General features: G+C 39.5%; 1 protein-coding gene across 5 annotated transcripts in view; it reads left to right on the forward strand.

Moving 5' to 3' along the window:
- map4k4 (mitogen-activated protein kinase kinase kinase kinase 4) overlaps positions 1–23,452 on the forward strand; it is a 279,063-nt gene that overhangs the window by 158,522 nt on the left and 97,089 nt on the right. For all 5 annotated transcript variants that reach the window (XM_087988113.1, XM_043691713.2, XM_087988114.1 and 2 more), the window contains exon 4: positions 6,393–6,518. In XM_087988113.1, coding sequence (XP_087844239.1) covers positions 6,393–6,518 — 126 coding nt within the window. The remainder of the gene's footprint in view (positions 1–6,392; positions 6,519–23,452) is intronic.

Below are 23,452 nucleotides of genomic sequence, written 5' to 3' on the forward strand. Positions count from 1 at the left end.
TGGGAAAAGCTGATAATGGATAAAACAGTACAGGACGCTTAGAGAAACGTTTAAAACCATAAAAAAACAGTTTATACCTTTTGAGAAGGAAATATTCACTTCACGGGGTTAAAAAAAACATGGACATCTAAAGAGATAGGGGATAGCATAAAACAAAAAAAGCTTCCAGAAATGCAAACAGCAAGACAGATCCTGCTGAATGGGAAAGATACAAAGACCAGCAAAGGGCCAGAAAGCAGCTTATAAGAGCCATTAAAAGGGATTATGAAAATAAACTTGCCAGGGACCTCACAATCTGTAAGAAATTTTATAATTGCATAAAAAGGAAAACAGGTGGCCAGGCGCAATGTTGACCCACTAAGGACTGAAAGTGGGGACATTGCCAATGTCAATGGGGAAATGGCAGGCATATCAAATAATTGCATTGCCTCAGTATTTACAGTAGAAAAGGAGGATAGCTTCCTGAAAGACTTCAGGAAATTAATACTGGATTGGAATTAGGGACTGGATAAAATTAATGTAAGTAAAATGTCAGTAATGAGAAAATGAATGGAATTAATGAGTGACAAATCCCCAAAACCTGATGGTTTCTATATGAGGATGTTAAAGAAAGTAAGGGAGCACACTGTAGACACCTTAACATTAATCTTTGAGCTCCATAGATATAGGAGCCATATCTCTGGATTGGAAAATCACACTTCGTGTGATTTTTTTAAGAAGGACAAAAGAGGAAAACTGGGGAATTACAGACGAATTAGCTAATCATCTGTGGTGGGGAAATTGGACTCTATAATCAAGGATGGGATAATTGAACACCTTGGAACATTTTCAGTTACTTAGGCAGAGCCAGCATGGATTCATGACAGGTATTGTGTTTTTTTTTTGAAGAGGTAACTCAGTTGTTGGGAAATATCTGTGGATGTTGTTTATATGGACATCCAGAAGGCATTTGATAAAATCTAACTTAAGATGCTGCGAACTAAGAAGCTTGTAGAACTGAGGGCAAATTATTGACATGGCTGGGAAATTGGTTGATTAGCAGGTGATAGAAGGTAGAAATAATGGGTAGATATTGCCAATTTGAGTATGTGACCAGTGGTGTCCCACATTGATTTTGTTAGCCCCTTAATTATTAATATTATTTATTAAGGACTTGGATAATGGCATAGAAAGTTGAATATCCAAGTTGGCTGATGACTCAAAGTTAGGCAGCTCTGTAGACAGTGTAGACAATAGAATAAAATTACAAAGGAATATTGAGAGACCAAGTGAATAGGCAAAACTGTGGCAGTTGGAGTTCAGTGTAAGTAAGTTTGAGATTATTCATTTTGACCAAAGGATTGATCAGGGTACTTTCTAGATTGTGTGAAGTTAAATGCAGTAGATGTTCAAAGAGACTCATGGGTTCAGATGCATAGATCTTTGCAATGTCTCAAACAGATGCAGCAAATAATCAAGAAAGCTAATGGAATGCTGGTTTTTAGGAACAGAGTATATGGATACAAAAGTTCTACTGCACAACTCTGCTTAGATTTCACTTGGAGTACTATGAGCAACTTTGGGCAGCACACCTTAGGAAGGATGTTTTGGCCCTGGAGGGAGTTCAGCACAGGTTTGCTGAACAATGATATCTGGACTTCTGGGGTTATCTTATGAGGAGAAGTTGTATAAATAAGGCCTGTTTGCTTTAGGATTTAGAAGATTAAGGGTGCTATCATCAACGGCTTCAAGATATAAAGAGGAAAAGACAGGATAGATAAAGATAAATTATTTCCAGTGGTTGGGGATTATAGAGTTAGGGGCATGGTCTGAGAATTAGGGCCAAACCATTAATGAGAGATATTAGCAAGTGTTTCTACATAAAAGGGTGGCAGACGTTTGGAAATCTCTTCACAAACTGTCAATTGTTGATTTTAAATTTGAGATAGATATACCTTTTGTTAAATAAAGGTACTAAGGGATATGGGTCAAAGGCAGGTATAGGGACTTTATTGAATGGTAGAATAGGCTTGAGGGGCTGAATGGCCCCTCAAGTGTGATTTTCCTGTTCCTATGTTCACATGTGAGTATGAAAATTATATGATGGGCTGATTGTTTGCTGCAAAGAAGCTTACAATTTTTGATGTCATGCTAACATTATGTACGTCAACAGAATTAAGTCTGTCCTCTCTTTCAGATCCATTTTGCTTAATGTAAGCCATGTAGTCGGTCCAACACTTACTTTCGTACAATGAGAAGGTCTGATGTCTCTTTCTCTCTTTCTGTAGATGTTGCCTGACCTGCTGAGTACTTCAGCATTTTCTATTTTTCATTTTCTGATTTTAAGTATGAATCAGGCTGTTCACAGCCCTGTATCATTGTTGACCCAAAGAGAACTTCCAACTCCATGTTTCTACCATCACCAAGATAATTTCTTTCCACCTCCATAATATCACTGAACTCTACCTTGCCACAGTCCAGCTGTTACTGAAGCCCCTCATATATGTCTTTGTATGTGTATTCCATTGTGCTCCTAGCTAGTGTCCGACATTCTGGTAAATTTAAGCTTATCTAGGACTCTGTTCTCCTTGCGCCAAGTCCTATTCACCATCATGCAGTGCTTGCTGATCTAAGTTTGCTCACAGTCAAGCAGCATTGTCATCTTTAAATTTCATTCTTATGGCGTAGGTTAATGATGGAGCATGGCCCCCTGGACGTTTTTACACATGTGGTGCACCAGGAAAAGGAACTATTTTTCAGCCATACTGATTAGAGCCTTTGTATAGTCGTGAAGGTCGGATCTGGTGACCCAGGGGCCCCGAGGGGAGAAAGCCTGAATAAATGAATACAGGTGTATTAGCTGATGGCTCCCATTGGTGGGAACCTCGGTGGGGGAGTGTCGAGTGATGTAAATTAAACTAGTTAAATTAAGTTAGTTTAGTTCAATTCAAGTTAATTTATTTTATGTTTAATTATTTATTGAATTGCAATATGGAAAGATTGTTCTGTATCTCTGTGATAGTTTCCCTTCCTCAACTTTGTTGTTCTTTAAGATACTGCTCCAAACCTACCTCTTTAATCAAGCCTCGCATCATTTTCCCCAGTATCGTCAGATGTGACTCAGGAGTACTACAAATTTTGCTTTGTAGTATTCCTTTAAGTCATTCTGCAATATTTTGCATATTAAAGATACTTTGTAAATACAGGGTAGTGTATTAAATATATTAATTTGCGGTGGGGATTTTGAAAGAATGTAGAGGAAAAAAGTTGTCTTATGCTGAAAAATGTAATCCATTATGGAAAAATGAGTGTTGTGTACTGCATTGAGGAAAGTAGTCATTATTAAATTTAGTTACACTTTGCAAACAGAAACAGTTTTATGAACTCCATTTGAATATTATCACCCCAGAAGGCATAGAAAGAGATCCTAAATGGTTGTATTAAAAATTATATTCTCTTGTTTAATTTTTTGCTTAAAATGTCTACTACTTGCATCAACTACAGAATGTGCTATCCAGAAATGTCCAGTGGACAAAGGATAATTCATCATCCGCATGGAATTTTGCACTCTTGCACTATGTGGTTATTCCGTCAAACTAGTATTGAAGAATAGCAGGCAAAATATCCATGTCAACCAATTTCTGAACAAAATAAAAGCTATTGAAAATCTTTCTGCTTGAGACGGTGCCAGTGGTCCCACAATTGTCGCCTTAAAGAGTAAATGGTTTTCGACAAGAGACATCAAAACCCTTGATTATAGCTGAACTGACTCATCCAGAAACCCTAGTCATGTGATTGAAACCTATGGTTTTTGAATCACTTTAATTATACAGCCTTGAATCCTTTTTTCAGTCTGCTTTTTACATTGGTATGGAAAAACCACAGACAGCTTTAGGCTCAGCTAAAAGTCTGTCTTTAGTCTCAACCTATTTTGAAACCTTGATTTTGAGGAAGAATCCTGCATTTTGCTTGAAAAGTAAAGTAATTCCTTCTCAATAAGAATCGTAATGTCTTCAGCTGTATCCAAGCTCCCATGGAAAGCAATTTTGCCAGAACAGCCATACCACTGAATTTTTAAAAACTGTTCATTGCTGTAACTTCTCTTACTCATTTTCTCCTCTTCCTTGTATGCTTGTATTGTATTATGTAAATTTATTCCCAGGGTGCTCATTTGAATAAATTATCCTTTTAAAATTTAAAGTCTGAAAGAGAATTACAGATCATTTAAAAACTGAACTTCTCCAGTGGTGGATTTGGGGCGATGACCTATTTCGAAAAGGAAAATAAATAAAATTATAAAAAGAAAGATCACTTTTTGTTAATGTCAGAAGAAGATCACAATAATATTATTGATTCACCTCTTTCCCCCTTGTGTAATTTACCAGAATAAAATATGACTAAACCAATATTTACCAGCTTGGGATGCAAATTTGTTGTTATTACAGCCACAATTGAGCAATTATTACAGAGTAATTGTAGGTTACCAAAACAATTTTGTTCCTTAACGGTGATTTTGTACTATCTTTGTTAGCGTACATGTAGAATGTTTGTCAGGCTTTACCACATCATCTTTTGTTAGGGAAGGGAGGAAGGAATACTACACTCAATCGCTGTGGTGAGGCATCACATGCTAAAATCCATTCTTGGGATCTCAGAGTCAGGACGTCATTACAAATCCATACATTCTTCAATCTTTAATTTTCAAGTGAAGAAGAGGAAATAACTCATTTCCAGCCTCGTCACCATTTTCTGTTGATATTGCACTGAGAAAAGATTTTTTGCCATGTGAACTCTCAGTAAGCAGCTATTATTGAACTAACTTCATTTACAGCTTCTCAACAAAAATAGTGAGCATAGCTGTATAACATACTACAGTAAAGCCATATTTTGGTTGTAAGTAAAGTTAAATGTTAATTAGAACCATTTGTTAAATCAATGTTTGTCATGAGTTGGCTGCCTATTTTGAACAGGTATTGCTGGCACTTAATTAAGGTGCTTTTTGTAATATGTTAAGCACAGCCGCCGTTTGGACATGTTTTAACCCTTATTGTTTGCTGGATTTGTGACATACCAATGTGGGTATTAAAAACTTGAAACTTGCACTAGTACTCTAGGATGTGTTAGTGGCGGTATGCATCTCTCCAGTGTTTTTCCTTGTTAGCAGACTCATTTTCTGCTGCTATTTCTACCTTTTTAGGACCAAAACTGAAACGAATACTAATCTGTAATTCAGTGACCAGTAGATCCTGTAGGGATCAGAGTACTGGGGCAACCTACTGCTCTTCATGGTTGAATTACATTAATGTCAACAGGTACTAAGATTTTAGAGCGAAGGATCCTTTGTTCATTCATAGGTCAGTCATTAAAAGTAGAGAGCAAGTAGATCACATCAATAAAATTGAAAAATATCTCCTTGACTTTACATCACGAGTAATTGAATACAATTATAAGGAGATTATATTATACAAAACTAGAATCAGGTAATAGAGTGTGTGCAGTTTTAAACATACCATTGTAGGGTAGATAGGGAAAAGTTGTAACAATTTTTTTCATTGTTTCACCATAATAACAGGTGAATGCAGGTTCTGGAAAGACTGGAGACTTTTTTTCGAGTAGAAAGGAGAAAATTCAATGTTGACTGATGTTCAGGATTACTAAGGTTCGGTTATTATTGACTGACTCTGCTTGTTGCTGAGGCAGTTGCAAATGAATTTAAGGATAAAAGGAAATAAACCTACACATTCAAGGAGAACCTCTCTTTATTATTGAAGCAGCAAATATGAATTGTTTTGAAATGAAATTTATAGTTAGGAATATTAAAAGATCGGGAAAGCAAGAGGGGTAGATTATTTCAAACTAGGATGTTGTTTGAGAAAATGTCACAAATTTAGTTTTCCTAATATGACATGCTGTGCATAAAGGTTGTAAAGATAAAATGTTCTGTTATCTGCAAATTTTCTGTGACCAATTTTATCTACAGATTTCTTCTCTGACTTCTTGAAGAGGTCAAATGATGATCTCTCCCAGTACTGCATCATTATTTGTGAGTGAGCTCTGAGTGTTGACAGTCTTTTGGATGCAAAAGTTGGCACAACATCATTAAGCAACGTTATGATGTTTAAGGTAGTGAGTTAACATTCTTCCCTCTGACCATATGAGAGGGAAAGTTTGAATAGAAAAATTAGATGGAGCAGAGGGCTTTCAAATGTTTTTGTGATTTTAATATGCTTTGTTCTAAAGTAAGACGATGACTGTATCAGGACACATTCAATAGCAGGCAGGACTGTTTTATCTCTAGTTCCAAATGGAAAGAAATTCAAAGTGATTTTTTAAAAAATAGAAATTTTCATTTAAAAAAAAGTTTATCATGTTTCAAATGATTCAACATTGAAGTATTTACATTTTTCTTACAGGATGAAGAAGAAGAAATTAAACTGGAGATCAACATGTTGAAAAAATATTCTCACCACAGAAATATAGCAACCTACTATGGTGCTTTTATAAAGAAAAGTCCTCCTGGTCATGATGATCAACTTTGGGTGAGAAAAAAAATATTGTGCTTTGCTGTTTCTTTTGGAAATATCTCATTCATGTTTCGTGAATGATTTGCTTTAAAAAAAGAAATGACTGAAAATTGAAAGTTTTTTGATCTAAACACATAAAATTGTTCAATAATTTTAATTAACAGTTGAATTAAAAATTCAAAAGTGGAAAGAAGATGTCTAGGTAGGAAATGTAAAAACTGGACTCTAGTGGTGATCTCACTGTTACTCCCAATGCCGTGTGCTTGTGAGCACAAGAGCAGAAGGATGAATCACCTAAACTGAAGAACTGGTGTAGGAAGGAGGGCATCATATTTCTGGAGTCATTTGGCAGGAGAGACCTATAAAAACCAGATGGATTACATCTTAACAGGACTGAGATGGATACCATCCTCCCCGTCCTGGGTTTGGGGGGTGGTGGATTTGAAGGTGCTTTTGAGGTGGATTTAGACTAGCTTTTCAGGGATTGGAATCTGAGGGGTAACATAAGTTGGGAGGAAAATAAGTTGATACGAGGAAATCTGAAAACTGAGAGGGAGACCAGAAAACAGTAGAGACAAAGCTGAGCCTCTGGTATGCCTCAATTATGGAATGAAGTCAGAAAGACAAATTCAAGGGCACTCTGCCTGAATGCATGCAGTATTTACAACAGGATAGATGATCCATGAGCACAAATAAAGGTAAGTGTTTACGATTAATTGCCTTGCAATGACATGGCTGCATGATGACCAGTACTAGGAACTGAAAGTTTAAGAATATTCAACACTTAGAAAGGGCAGACAAGAAGGTAAAAGAGATGGAGTTCCATTGATAATAAAGGATGGGGATCAAAACAGTTACAGGGGACATTTTCAGAACAGAAGAGCAAAGTGTGGAATTTGTTTGGGTGGAACTAGGAAACAGCAAGGAACAGCAGACATTGGTTGGAGTTATTTATAGGCCACCAAATAGTAGTGGTAGTGTGAGATTGGTATAAATCAGATGGGAGAAGCTAGTAATATGTGCAGCATGGTAATTGAGTGATTTCAATCTGTTTAGTGACTGGTTAAACCAACTAAACACGAAAGGTGTGAAGGATGAGCCTCTGGAGTGTGTCAGGGACAGTTTTCTAACATGGTTTGTTGAAGTACTGACCTGAAAAATAAGCAATATTGGATTTAGTATTACATAATGTAAAAGGAGTTTTAGGGATGAGTGAATACAATATGATAGAATTATGCATAATGTTTGAAAGTGAAATAAGAATGTGAAATTTGAAAAAGGGAAATTATGAAGCATGAACAAATTTAGCTGAACTACATTAGGAAAATGTATTTAGAAGTATGACTGTACATAGGAAATGGACAGACTTTAAAGAAAAAAATACATGACTTACAGCAACTATGCATTTCTTTAAGGTTCAGAAACTCAAAAAAAAATCTATGGAAGTTGACGGTTATATAAAATGAAAAGAAAAGGCTTAGAAAGTGGCAAAATATCCCAATAAATCTGAGGATTGGGAAGATGCTGTGACAAATGTTTGGCATTTATGAAGAAGGATGCGAGCATTTATGGTATTTATTTCCAAGAGGGATTGTTAATAATGTCTTCCCCTGTTTTGTCTATAATTCTTTATACAAGAGGCAATTAGCTTTTGATTTTGTATGGCTGGACAGTAATAAATAGTGAGTCATAGAGTTATACAGCACGGAAACAGACCATTCAGGCCAACTTGTCCATGTCAGCGAGATATCCTAAATTAATCTAGTTCCATTTGCCAGCATTTGGACCATATCATTCTAAACCCTTCTTATTCATGTAACCATCCAGATGCTTTTCAAATGTTGTAGTTGTACCAGCCTCCACCAATTCCTCTGGCAGCTCATTCCATAGATTCCATCTTCAGCGTGAAAAGGTTGCCCCTTAGGTCCTCTTTTAAATCTTTCCTCTCTTATTTTAAACCCATGCCCTCTGGTTTTGGACAACTCCTCCCTGGGGGAAAGACCTTGGCTATTCACCCTATCTATGGCCTTCATGATTTTATAAACCTCTGTAATGCTATCCTTCATCTGCTGGTACTCCAGGGCGAAAAAGGCCCTAGTCTATTCAGCTTCTCCTATAGCTCAAATCCAATCCCTGCAACAATCTTGTAAATCTTCAAGTTTGACAATATCGTTCCTATAGCAGGGAGACCAGAACTGAATACAGCATTTCAAAAGTGGTCTCGCCAATGTCCTATATAGCCACAAGATGATATCCTAACTCCTATACTCAATGCATTGACCAATAATGGCAAACTTACCAAATGCCTTCTTCAGTACCCAGTCTACCTGCAACTCAACTTTCAAGGAATTATGAACCTGTACCCCAAAGCCTCTTTGTTCAGCAACACTCCCCAGGTCCCTATCATTAAGAGTATGAGTTCCGCCCTGATTTACCTTATCAAAATGCAACATCTCTCAATTATCTTCTCCTTCACTTCAAACTTTTGCTCAAGTTAGTGAGTATTGCAAAGAAAGAACTGAATTTCAGATCTTTGGTGACTGAAGTGTATCAACAAATGTCACGTGTTCCTTCTATCTCTCAGTTAATATCTTGAATCAGATGTAGCCACCATTTAATTAGGATACTTACCAAAATGTCCTACTTCCTAGCCCATTGTTTAAGAAACTGTTAGAATAGAACCTTAAATGAATCTGCCAATAAGGCACTATTATCTAGGAAGAGGCTCACCACAACTATTCCTGAAATGTCTAGAACACAGGTTAAGGCTGCCTCTGTGCAAACCAACAAATTGTTGATGAAGTTTTCATTCGGATGGGTGACAGTGGATGGTTTTATTTCCCTTCATTTCTTCAGACGTAGGTCTATCTGAAATACAAAGAAAAGAACCAAAAACAGTGTAGCGTTGGAATAGGCATTTTGTCTCATCAAACCTGTGCTGACACATGATGTCTTTCTAAACTGAAATCCTTTTGCCTCAGTTGGAGGCCTGTATTCTTCTATTCCCTCCTTATTCATGTATCTGTCAAGATGTCTATTAAACATTGCTATTGTACCTGCATCTACCACCTCCTCTGGTAGAGCATTCCAGGCACTTACAGCCCTCAGTGTAAAAAAACTTGCCTCTTATATCTCCTTTAAACTTCACCCTTTTACCTAAAACCTCTGTTCCTTAATAATTGACATTTCTATCCTGAGAAAGTGACTCCACTATCCATCCTCTCCATGCCTCTTATAATTTTGTAAACTTCTACTAGGTTGCCCCTCAACCTCTAACACTCAAGTGAAAACAAACCAAGTTTGTTCAACTTCTCCTCATAACTAATACCCTCCAAACAATCACTCTCTTGGTAACTCCTCCAAAGCCTCCACATCCTTCCGGTACTGTGGTGACCAGAATTGTACTTAATTTTCCAAATGTGGCCTAACTAATGTTTTGTACAGCTGCAACATGACTTGCCAGTTTTTATACTCTCTGCCTAGACCAATGAGGCAAGCGTACCATTTGTCTTTTTGACTACTTTATCCATTTGTGCACCACTTTAGTGGAACTGTAGAACTGGATGCCTAGATCCCTCTGTACATTAATGCTTCTCAGAGTTCTTGTATTTACAGTATGCTTCCCTCCTGCATTAGATCTTCCAAAATGCATCATCTTCCATTTTTCCACCTGCCATTTCTCTGCCCAAGTCTCCAGCGTAGTAGAATGTTAATTATAAATATCAAATTGAAGGACATTGATATGGGCTGGTTATTTCACTCCAAATAAATTTTACCTTGTGTGAAGAATAGCTACAGCACCATCCTTCACCAATTGACTTTCTGGAGTCAAATCCAGATATCCTGTTATTTAAGATATTTTCATAATTTTTAGTTTACATATCAAGCCAGGTAGGATATGAAGCAGCAAGCGATATACGAATTAGTGAGAGTGAGCACCTTTTGAGTGACTGATCTCACTGTGATCTGTAATAAAGCCACAATATTCTGTGCATGTTTCTCGAGAGAAATTTGTAGACTGATCCTTTCTGATTACATGCATTTTCCAAAGCATTCAAAATCCATGCAATGAAAATGCAAGCTTGAAAAATTCTTTAAAGAACTGCTGATATCAGCAGTGTTGGTAACTTCTGGTCTCACTAGTATCTCCTGCTTGAAATCACAGCCGAGTTGTGGAACATTGAGTGCACTTGTGTCCAAACCAGTCATGATTTTGATAACTTATATCAAATCCCCTCTTAGTCTTCACCTCTTCAAACAAGCAATTCCAACGTCTCCAACCTATATTCTTATCCGTAGAACTATTCATGTAAATTTCTAATGCATTCTCCAGTGCACTTAGATTCTTCCTAAAGTATGGAACCCAGAACTGTACATAGTATTCCAGGAGAGGTCTAACAAATCTTTTATAAGTCCAACATCACTTCTTAAAGATGCTAAGACTAAAGTCTATGCATTTCTTAATAAAGCATAAAATATTGTCTGGACTTTAATAGCAGGTCTGTTTACCTGTCCTGCCACCTTTAATTAAATAAGCACCTACACATTGTTCCAGTCTATGTTTGGAAAGTTAAAATCCCCTACCAAACCACCCTATTATTCTTACAGATAGCTGAGATCTCCTTACAAGTTTGTTTTTCAATTTCCCTCTGACTATTAGGGGGTCTATAATACAGAGCTGAAAATGTGTTGCTGGAACAGCGCAGCAGGTCAGGCAGCATCCAGGGAACAGGAAAATCGACATTTCGGGCATAAGCCCTTCTTCAGGAATGGCTTCCTGAAGAAGGGCTTATGCCCGAAACGTCGATTCTCCTGTTCCCTGGATGCTGCCTGACCTGCGCTGTTCCAGCAACACATTTTCAGCTCTGATCTCCAGCATCTGCAGACCTCACTTTCTCCTCGGTCTTTCATACATTCCCAATAAGGTGATCATCCCTTTCTTATTTCTCAGTTCCACCCAAATAACTTCCCTGGATGTATTTCCGGGAGTATCCTCCCTCAGCACAGCTGTAATGCTATCCCTTATCAAAAATGCCACTCCCCCTCCTCTCTTGCCTCCCTTTCTATCCTTCCTGTAGCATTTGTATCCTGGGGCATCAAGCTGCTAGTCCTGCCCATCCCTGAGCCATGTTTCTGTAATTGCTATGATATCCCAGTCCCATGTTCCTAACCATGCCCTGAGTTCATCTGCCTTCCCTGTTAGACCCCTTGCATTTAAATAAATGCAGTTTAATTTATTAGTCCTATCTTGTCCCTGCCTGCCCTGACTGTTTGTTTGACTCACTTCTGTTCTCAACTGTACCAGTCTCAGATTGATCTCTTTCCTCACTATCTCCATGGGTCCCACACCCCCACCTTACTAGTTTAAATCCTCCCAAGCAGCTCTAGCAAATTTCCCTACCAGTATATTAGTCCCCTTCCAATTTAGGTGCAATCTGTCGTCCTTGTACAGGTCACTTCTACCCTAAAAGAGATTCCAATGATCCAAAAATGTGAATCCTTCTCCCATACACCAGCTCCTCAGCCATGTATTCATCTGCTCAATCCACCTATTCCTGCCCTCACTAGCTCATAGAACTGGAAATAATCCAGATATTACTACCCTTGAGGACCTCCTTTTTAAATTTCTGCCTAACTCTCTGTAATCTTCCCTCAGAATCTCAACCTTTTCCCTTCCTATGTCATTGGTTCCAATGTGGACAATGACCTCTTGTTGGCCCCTCTCCCCCATGAGAACATTTTGCACCCTCTCTGAGACATCCTTGATTCTGGCACCAGGGAAGCAACACACCATTCTGCTTTTTCGCTGGTGCTGGATGTCTTGAAGTGGGTAAAGGTGAATAAATCCCTAGGACCTTATCAGATGTACCCTAGAACTCTGTGGGAAGCTAGAGAAGTGATTGCTGGGCCTCTTGCTGAGATATTTGTATCATCGATAGACACAGGAAAGGTGCCGGAAGACTGGAGGTTGGCAAACGTGGTGCCACTGTTTAAGAAGGGTGGTAAGGACAAGCCAGGGAACTATAGACCAGTGAGCCTGACCTGGGTGGTGGGCAAGTTGTTGGAGGGAATCCTGAGGAACAGGATGTACATGTTTTTGGAAAGGCAAGGACTGATTAGGGATAGTCAGCATGGCTTTGTGCATGGGAAATCATGTCTCACAAACTTGATTGAATTTTTTGAAGAAGTAGCAAAGAGGATTGATGAGGGCAGAGCGGTAGATGTGATCTATATGGACTTCAGTAAGGTGTTCGACAAGGTTCCCCATGGGAGACTGATTGGCAAGGTTGGGTCTCACGGAATACAGGGAGAGCTAGCCATTTGGATACAGAACTGGCTCAAAGGTAGAAGACAGAGGGTGGTGGTGGAGGGCTGTTTTTCAGACTGGAGGCCTGTGACCAGCAGAGTACCACAAGGATCGGTGCTGGATCCTCTACTTTTTATCATTTGCATAAATGATTTGGATGTAAGCATAAGAGGTACAGTTAGTAAGTTTGCAGATGACACCAAAATTGGAGATGTCGTGGACAGCGAAGAGAGTTACCTCAGATTAAAACAGGATCTGGACCAGATGGGTAAATGGGCTGAGAAGTGGCAGATGGAGTTTAATTCAGATAAATGTGAGGTGCTGCATTTTGGGAAAGCAAATCTGAGCAGGACTTACACACTTAATGGTAAGGTCCTAGGGAGTGTTGCTGAACAAAGAGACCTTGGAGTGCAGGTTCATAGCTCCTTGAAAGTGGAGTCACATGTAGATAGGATAGTGAAGAAGGCATTTGGTATGCTTTCCTTTATTGGTCAGAGTATTAAGTACAGGAGTTGGGAGGTCATGTTGCGGTTGTACAGGACATTGGTTAGGCCACTGTTGGAATATTGTGTGCAATTCTGGTCTCCTTCCTATCGGAAAGATGTTGTGAAACTTGAAAGGGTTCAGAAAAGATTTACAAGGAATGTTGCCAGGGTTGAAGGATCTGAGCTATAGGGAGAGGCGAAATAGGCTGGGGCAATTTTCCCTGGAGTGTCGGAGGCTGAGGGGTGACCTTCTAGAGGTTAACAAAATTATGAGGGGCATGGATAGGGCAAATAGGCAAAGTCTTTTCCCTGGGGTCAAGGAGTCCAGAACTAGAGGGCATAGGTTTAGGGTGAGAGAGGAAAGATATAAAAGAAAATAAAGGGGCAAGTTTTTCATATAGAGGGTGGTATGTGTATGGAATTAGCTGCCAGAGGATGTGGTGGAGGCTGGTACAATTGCAACATTTAAGAGGCATTTGGATGGGTATATGAATAGGAAGGAAGGGTTTAGAGGGATACAGGCCGGGTGATGGCAGGTGGGACTGGGTTGGGAGATCTGGTCGGCGTAGATGGGTTGGACTGAAGGATCTGTTTCCATGCTGTACATCTTGATGACTCTGAGTCTATGACATTGGGGTCAAGTTTCCAAAGTTTTGTGTCATACTTAAACACCAAAACTGTCCCTTGAGCACATAGATTTAGATCGTTTATATCGATCAGGAACAACAAGAGTCAAGTGTTGGTTTCCATTAGAAAAGAAGAAATTACAGGACATTTAGAAAACTGGATTTCTCTTCCACGGTAATTTGTGGAGGATAAATGAGTGGGGGTATTTAAAGAAGAGATAGGTAGATTTTTGAAATATTGAGGAGTTGGGGCTGGAATGAGCTGACCTGAAGGAGTTCAGGCCTGGGTCAGATTAATCATGAGCTTGTTGAAATATGAGGCAATCTTGAGAGGGGGGGTGAATGACTTACTGTTTTTTTAAAATGTTCTTATCCCTGTATAACTCAAGGTTGAAAAAAAAATCATTAACCATCCATCTGCAGACCTTGTCCCTTGATAAGTTTTGCATTCATGCAGCCGCTGTCCTTTTCATTCTATGAGGTGTAAGTTTTCTCATGTCTGTTGTGTGGTGCTGTATCGAATGTCTTCTGGATGTCCATGTACACATCATCAACAGCATGCCCTCATCAACTCTCTTGAATACTTCTTCCAGTATGTTAGTCAGACATGAATTTCCCTAGGCAAATCCATGCGAGTGTCACTAGCTGAGCTAACATTTATTTCCCATCCTTCATTACTGTTGAGAAGGTGCTGATGCATTGCTCTACCACTGCAGTCTATTTGGTGAAGGGACACCTACAATGCTATAAGTGAGGGAGTTCCAGGAGATTGACCCAGCATCATTGAAGGAATGGTGGTATATTTCCAAGGCTGGGTAGTAGGCCATTTCAAGGGGAATTTGCAGATGGTAGTGTTTCCATGTATCTGCTGCCCTTGTCTTTCTAGTTGGTAGTGGTTGTGGGTTTGTCAAAGGAGCCTTGGTGAGTTGTTGCAGTGCATTTTGAGATGGTAGACACTGCTGTTACCACATGGCATTGGTGGTGGAGGGAGTAAATGTTTGTGGATGTAGTGGCAATCAGAGAGGCTGCTTTGTTTTGGATGGTGTCAAGCTTCTTGAGCTGATGGAGTTGTACTCACCCAGGCAAGTCAGGAGTATTCCATCACTAAAGTGTGCCTTGTAGATGGTGGACATCCTTTGGAGAGTTCGGAGGTGAATTATATGCTGCAGGATTCATAGCCTGCTTTGGTGGCATAATATTTCTATGGCTAGTGCAATTCAGTTGCCCAAGGTGTTGATGATGGGGGTTTCAGTGATGGTAATACTGTTGAATGTAAAAGGATAATGTTTGGATTCTCCCTTGTCAGAGATGGTTGTTGCCTAGCACTTGTGTGGTTTGAATATAGCTTTCTACTTGTTAGCCCAAACCTTCACACTGTGTCGCTGTGTTTGGCTATGGGCTTCACAACTTGAGGAATCTTGATCATTTTATAATGAAGGGAAGGGAATGAGCAACTCCTGCAGGATGTCCTTGAGCTGAGATGATTTACCTTCAACAACCAGTCATTTTAATGAGAAGGGCATTTACTTTCACCTGTTGTCTGAAGCTCCACTCTATCATCCTACTTTGAACAAAGACTATAATAAGGTCAGCATCTGCGTGGCCCTGGCAGAGTCCAAACTGAGCATTATTGAGTAGGTTATTGTTAAGCAAGTGCTGCTTGATAACACAGTCAATGACCCTGTCCATCACTTCTCTGATGATCAAGATTAGGTTAATGGAGTAGTAATTGACCAGTTTGAATTTGTCCCACTTTTTATTTACAAGATGTTCCTGGGCAATTTGCCACATTGTCCAATAGATGCCTGTTTTGTGGTATACTGAAACAGCCTTCTTAGGTCCATGGCAATTTCTGGAAAATAAGTCTTCAGTACTGTTACAGGAATGTTGTCAGGACTCATAGCCTTTAGAGTATCCAGTGCCTACAGCCATTTCTTGATATCATCTGGCATGAATTGAATTGGCCATTGACTGACTTCTGTGATTTCATGGAGCTCTGGATAGTCAGATGGATTATCCACTTGGCATTTCTGGCTGAAGAGTTTTGTAATTGCTTCAGTTTTGTTTTTTTTTTGTACTGACAGGTTGGGCTTCCCCTTTTTTGAGGATGGGGATATTTGTAGAGCCTCATGTTACAGTGCTTTATTTAATTGTCCAGCACTATTGCCAACTGGATGACTTGTGAAAGAAGACCTTGTTCAACCAACTTACTGGAGTTCTTTGACAATTTAACATTTCTAGTCAACAAAAGGGAGCCTGTACTTGAAGGCATTTACTGAAGGCCTTTGATAAGGTACCACACGAAAGGTTACTGTGGAAAATATTGAATATAGGGTCACATGTTAGCATGAATGGTTGATCAGCTAACTAACAGGAAATAGAATTGACATCAGGTTGTAAGTTTGCTTGCTGAGCTGGTAGATTTGTTCTCAGACATTTCATCACCATGCTAGGTAACATCATCAGTGAGTCTCCGATGAAACACTAGTGTTCTGTCCTGCTTGCTGTTTATGTCTTGTTCTCTTGTGGAGGGTGATATCATTTTCCTGTTCTTTTCTGAGAGGTTGGTAAATGGGGTCCAAATCGATATGTTTGTTAATGGAGTTCCAGTTTGAATGCCAGGCCTCTAGGAATTCCTGTGTGTGTCTTTGTTTAGCTTGTCCCAGGATGGATGTATTGTCCCAGTTGAACTGGTGTCCCTCTTCATCTGTGTGTATAGATACTAGTGATACAATTGGCATAGATGGGTCCTTTTCAGCTTGGCAAGCTGTAACAAGTGATGAGCAATGGATCACTGTGTCAAAGGTGTTAATCTTTCACAATATGTATAAATGACTTGCATGAAAGGACAGAAAGTAATATTGCTGATGAAGTAAAGATACAGTAAGGAGAAACATTCATTGTGGAGAGGATCTGAGGAGGCTACAAAGGGATATTGATTGGTTGAGTGAGTGATCAATGATAAGACAAATGGAGTACCATGTGGGAAAATGTGAAGTCCATTTTGGTAGGAGGAATAAAAAGAAGCAAATTATGGATGTAGGTTTGTTCTCTGAGCTGGAAGATTCATTTTCAAAAGTTTCGGCACCATACTAGGTAACATCAGTGAGCCTCCGGATGAAATTCATTCGGAGTCTCACTGATGATGTTACCTAGTATGGTGACGAAACGTCTGAAAAACAAACCTTTCAGCTCAGCGACCAAACCTACATCCAGAACCTCAACCTCAGAGCTACAAATCTGCTCAAAACTCGAGAAGCATGTTATCTAAATTAAGAGCAATTTCGGAGCTCTGAAATGCAGATGATGTGGGTATCCTCACGCATGATCTCAGAGACCAGTCGACACATAACAGCAAATAATTATAAAACCTTATAATTTATTGTGAGGGGAATTGACAAATGTTGGAATGTTATGCTTCATTTATACAGGTGAGATCATGTCTGTAATAAGGTCTGCAGCATTGGTTACCTTATTTAAAGAAAGATGTGATTGTGTTGGAACAGTTCAGTGAAGATTTACCAAACTAATATTTGGCAGTGGTGTTTGTCTGAGGAAAGATTGGATAGGTTAGACTAATACCAGCTGGAGTTTTAAAGATTAAGAGGCGATTTATTTGAAACAGATGATTCTGGGAGGTCTTGACAGGGTGAATGTGGAAAGGATACTTCCTCTTGTGACAGAATCTAGAAACCAGGCCCATTTAAGAATCCAGAGTTATCCATTTAAGAAATTTTTGTGGGTCACGTATCTTTGGAACTCATTGTTACCGCTACCTTTTTGAGGAAGATTCTTTTAAGGCAGAGGTGGATTGGCGGTTCATAATAAGACAATTCGTCGAATGTGGATTTGAGGTTACACTCTGGTCAATCATGATGAAATTAAATGGTGGAGTGGTTTTAGCCTACTTCTGCTATTAACTCAAGTTCTGCCATCTTATTTTCTAGTTCTTTAGATGTAAAGCAAGTTTTCCAACAGTCTCATTGATATTTTTAGTGTGTCGGTTCATGAAATTTTAATGATGTACATGGATGGATCTTCTAGCCTCATCATTTTTTTTTAGATTTTCACCATTTGGAAGGTACTTTTTCGAGCATTTTTTGCCTGAGATGGAAGTGAGTGACCTGACATTTGCCTACACCTGGATCCATTTGCCACCACTTTTCCCATTCAATAAATCTGTGAATACTCGAATTTTATGCATTGTATTGTCCACTTTGCATTTGGTGCTGCTTCCCTTTGAGTCATTGGAAAATTGGATCATAGTGTTTCCATTCCATCATCTAAGCTGATAAATATGGTGACTAGTTGATGCCTCTACACAGATCATTAAAAAGCACCACTAGTCATATTCTGTTTATTAAAGTACTCGCCTATTTTTCCTTTTCTGTTTTCTGCCAATTTTCTAAAGTTCAGTAATTTACTTTTGATACAGTGAGCGTTAATGTTAACTAACTGAATCTTATGAGAAAATTTTATCAAATGCCTATTGGAAATAAAATCTATGGTCATTACCTTGTCTTGTGACATTTTCAAAAGAAAGTAGCAATTTTCAGACAGGAACCAGCCTTTCTGAATTGGGTATCCTAACAATTGGACAATATGTTCTTTCACTCTTTCCTTACTTAGATTCTAGTGTTTTCATCAATAACAGACCTTGGACTAACGAGCTTAGAGTTCCTTGGTCTTTTGCAAGTTGTAGAGTGTTGCATGCAGTTTTCCAATCCAAAGGAATGCTTTTCAAGTTGAGAGAACATCAGGTGATTGTGGTTATTGCATCGCTGGTGCTCTCATTTATTTCCTTTCAAATGTGCAAATGGGAGTCAATCTGATCCTGAAAAATGTCATTATTTTTACTCTTATTTCTTTCTTTACTGTTTTGCGGTTTCTGTGATTTTGGAGTGTTCCCTTTCCTGATTTGAATATTTTGTTTGGGTTCCAGTATGCAGAGTTGTTCTGTGACTATAAATTCTCAATCTCTCACTCTGTGTCTCTCTGTCCACCTGCCTGTGTTTCTCTCTCTCCGCCTGTCTGTGTGTGTCTCTCTCTCCGCCTGTCTATGTGTGTGTGTGTCTCTCTCTGCCTGGCCGTGTGTGTCTCTTTTTCTGTCTGTGTGTGCCTCTCGCCACCTGTCTGTGTCTTTCCCTCTTTGTCTGTGTGTGTGTGTCTGTCTGTGTCTCTCTCTTCGCCTGTGTGTGTGTGTGTGTGTCTGTCTCTCTCTCTCTCTCTTCACCCGTCCGTGTGTGTGTCTCTATCAGTGTGTGTGTCTCCGCCTGTCCATGTGTATCTCATAGAGTTTAATAGCATGGAAATTATGCTGGAACTGTATATAGTGTTAGTTAGACTACTTCTACAGTATTATATGCATTTCTGGAACCAGGAGGGATGTGATTGCACTGGAGAAGGTGCTAAGGAGATTTACCAGGATGTTGCCTGGGCTGGAGAGTTTTAGTTGTGAAGTGGTTGGACAGACTGGGAGGTGTTTTCTTTGGAGCAGGGGAGATTGAGAGGGGTTCTAATTGAGATGTATAAAATTCAGGGGCATAGAGTGTAGACAGGAAGTAACCTTTCACCTCACTGGAGGATCAGTGACCGGGGGCACAGGTTTAAGCAAAGGTGCAGGAGGCTTAGTGGAGATACGAGCTTGGACATGGTCAGAGTCAGGAAACTGTACACATAGTGGGTGAGGGAGAGAAAGGTGGGTGGCACACGGTTACGTTTGGTGCATCTGTGGAGATGACCTGAGCGGGTGAGTAGACTGTGCAGAAGAGAGTCAGAGTTAGTAAGGGTCAGATGTTAGTGAGAATGAGAGAGTGGGGAAGATGTTGCAGAAAATGATGGGTACAGTATCAGAGAAAATGGTGGCACTTGCATTGATAGTGGTGAAGGTCACTAATGTTCTTCCTACATTATGTGCATTCCTTCAGATGGTTGAGACTGCACTCGCCTGTATAGTAACCCTGGTCTAGGTTAGGGTAGTCCCAGTACAATGGTGTCCTTTGGTCTGGGAGAAAAAGACGTCGTGCCTTTGCATCACCCCATCCCCATCAGCAGCATTTCCAGGTCGGTCCCCACAAAGAGAAGCACCAATTTTCCAACGTCTGCCATGTCCAGGGCCAATGTCAGGAAATCATACAGGGTAGCTCCGGACTGACGGCTCTTGTCTGGGTGCACAATATCTTTTTAAAAATGGTGCTGCACCACGGATGTTGGTCAAGTCTGGGATATCCAGGAAGTGTTGAGTTTTTTTGGAAATGGCACATGGCATAATGGTGATCGAATGTGTGAGAGGTATACCAAAGGGTGGGGTAGATAATAAATCAGGCAGGTTTCGTAAAATAAGATGATCGACGTCCCCAAGCATCATGATATGAAACCCTCAAAAAAACTTGACAAATCTGACACTTAGCGAAAGAGATTAAGATTCAACCCTTGATCGCTCAAGGCAGGTTTCATTCTGGGACCTGACTTGTGCGGTGTTACCATTGGGTGTGGTCAGAAGACTGGCTAGAATGTAGTGCAGCCAGGCAGTATAGATGCTAATCAAGAGTAATCAGTTGAAGATTCTGATGAATTGTACTCTGCAATACCATATAACAGGTCAGAATTTACTTAAACTGTGCTATCGTTTGTGTTAGTTAACTACTATTTTTGTTTAGATTTTTACTGGTATTTTTGGTGGTTTGCCTCAACCCTGTTTTTCCCATAGGTCCCATTATTTCTATTGTATAATTTTCTATAACTGCATCGCACGGGAACACAACTATGGCATTTTAGGAGATCTAACTGTAGAGTGGTGGGAATCAGGAATTGTCTGCCTGTATGGTTGGGGAGGAGGGGTGGCATGGGTAGGGGATAGAGGCAGAAATTCTCATAACATTTAAGAAGTATTTAGATGTACAGTTGCGATGCCAAGGCATACAAGGCTATGGGCCATGTGTTAAACATGGGATTATAATAGTTAGGTTATTTATAACCGACATGGACTTTACCGGCATTTCTCTGCTAAAGTTTTGTGACTATGACTATGAAATCCTGTAATTTAGGGGAGTTGTGCAAACTGACATATTGCAATCCAAGAACACAGCTTGCGATGCAAGATTCAATGATTTGTACTTATTTCTTGTAAGGAATAATGCACAAAGATTTCAAACATCAGTTGCAACACGCTTCCACAATCACTCTAAGTATTGGGTGCAAAAGCTCAATGTTTTTTCTCCACTCAACACCAAATTGCAAAGAGACCAAACTTTTGTACTTAGTTCACAATGCACTTCTTTTACGACTATACTGTGCGTCAGTCAAAACTGTTTACTTTATTCTCCATTTTGAGCCACATCCGCATTAGAAGTTTTTACTCATCTTCCTGCTGACTAATTATCAACTATTCACACAGCTAATTCAGTTTATTAACAGTTAAATGCAGCTGACAGACACATCTGCTAACTATGCTTGGAGTTTCTTTCAGATTTTAAAGTCCAAATTTAAATTAAAATCTTAATTTGAAGTTCAGTTACACCAATATTACCAGATAATTCTGACTGTCAAATTTCCACCTTTTGTGCATCTGATCTGTACAACTGCTATGAATATTTGCAGACTCCACACTTAAACAGAAGGGAACTATGGGACATCATGGGGAACCTTCTAAAATGGGGCTTGAGATGGCGTGAGAAATTTTGATTGCTATCAATTGACATTGTTTGCACGAAGCATGAACATTATGAAGTTCAGGGGTTGTTTTGGAAATTATTGGTTCTGCATGGATCATTACCAAAAGCAGGAAGCTTATTTATGCATTGAAGCCTCTACATATTTAATTGCCATTCACAATAAAAATAATCCATTTTACTATTTAATAAAGAATTATGTTTGAAGCAACTTGCAAGCAGTTGCAATCAGATTTGATGTGGCTGCGCACTGGAATCGGAGTCTCTGCATTTTATGAATTGCTGTGGGGTAAATTCCAGGAATATGCCTACACAGCATGATCTAAGTTTTAATTTTCATACTCATCTGGAGCTGGTTGTTGGTTATGATTCATTAATTTGCACATACTCAAAAATGCACAAACTTTCAATGTGCACAAGCAATTAAACGTCTTTGAATGCAATTTAAAACATTAATCTTAGTCGCTGATGCCACCACATTACTAAATATGGAAGTAAGACGAAAGTACATTAATTAGGAAAGACTTGCTATCAGGGCTGGATTTTAGGCATTTTCAGAATTTACTCCAAAAACAATCTAACTGTTCATTTGTGTTTGACCAAAAGCAACTTTCAGCAATCAATGAACACAGCTACTTTCGAAGGACACTTGGGGCCCTTCCCTTGATCATTCTGATTGTGGAAGGTTGGACCTGTCCGGCAAATGTATTTCCTTACTCAATTTCCCCAGGCCAGCATCTTATTGTATACACTGTGCAGAGGATGTGCCCATCTGTGAACCATTTTCAGTGCGCATGTGCTGTTGCTTTGTATCACAGTTTGTGGTCTGTAATTAAAGACCTGCATTTCACTGCTAGCACCTTTTTATTATGCTAGTTTGAGTTTCCTCATCAGGGCAGATTCTTTCAAAAATTGTTTTATTGGTCTTGTACATTATTTGAATAACTTGCTTGACCAAGATTTGGAGATGCCAGTGTTGGACTGGGGTGTACAAAGTTAAAAATCACACAACACCAGGCTATAGTCCAACAGGTTTATTTGGAAGCACTAGCTTTCAGAGTACTGCTGCTTCTTCATGTGGTTGATCCGGTGATCTTATACTCCACAACCACCTGATGAACGAGCAGTGCTTCAAAAGCTAGTGCTTGCAAATAAACCTGTTGGACGATAACCTGGTGTTGTGTGATTTTTAACTTTGCTTGACCAAGTGTGAAATTGTATTGTTTATCAGTTGTGGACCTATTAACAACTTGGGGGTGGCACAGTGACTTAGTGGTTAGCACTGCTGGCTCACAGCGCTGGGACCCAGTTCAATTCCAGCTTTGGGTGAGTGCCTGTGTGGAGTTTGCATAGTCTCCCTGTGTCTGTATGGTTTTCAACAAGGTGCTGTGGTATCTGTCTACAGTTCAAAGATGTGTCGTTTAAGTGGTTTGGCCATGCTAAATTGTCCTTAGTATCCAAGGATGTGCAGGCTAGATGGATTAACCATGATAAATACGGAGTTACAATGATAGAGTAGAGGATTCAGGCTGGGTGGGATGCTCTTCATAGGATCGGTGCAGATGCAATGGGCTGAATGGCCTCTTGCCATATCGTAGGTATTTTATAATTCTGAGCTTGTGAACATTGTGTGTTATACGTGCTCGTGAGGCTAAGATTAACTTCGCATTGTTGTGACTTACTGACTTACTTAATGGTATCATCCTGATACAATTTGCTGAGGAATGCACACTTCGACCAAATACCAAAGGATAATTGAGGGTGATTCCTGTTATTATGCTTTATCACATCACAACCTGGACTATTTTTGATTCGGAGATGCTGGTGTTGGACTGGGGTGTACAAAGTTAAAAATCACACA

This window comes from Chiloscyllium plagiosum, unplaced genomic scaffold, assembly GCF_037043375.1.
Source record: "Chiloscyllium plagiosum isolate Xiang-an unplaced genomic scaffold, Cpla_swu_hap1 HiC_scaffold_6, whole genome shotgun sequence".
Taxonomy (NCBI): Eukaryota; Metazoa; Chordata; class Chondrichthyes; order Orectolobiformes; family Hemiscylliidae; genus Chiloscyllium; species Chiloscyllium plagiosum.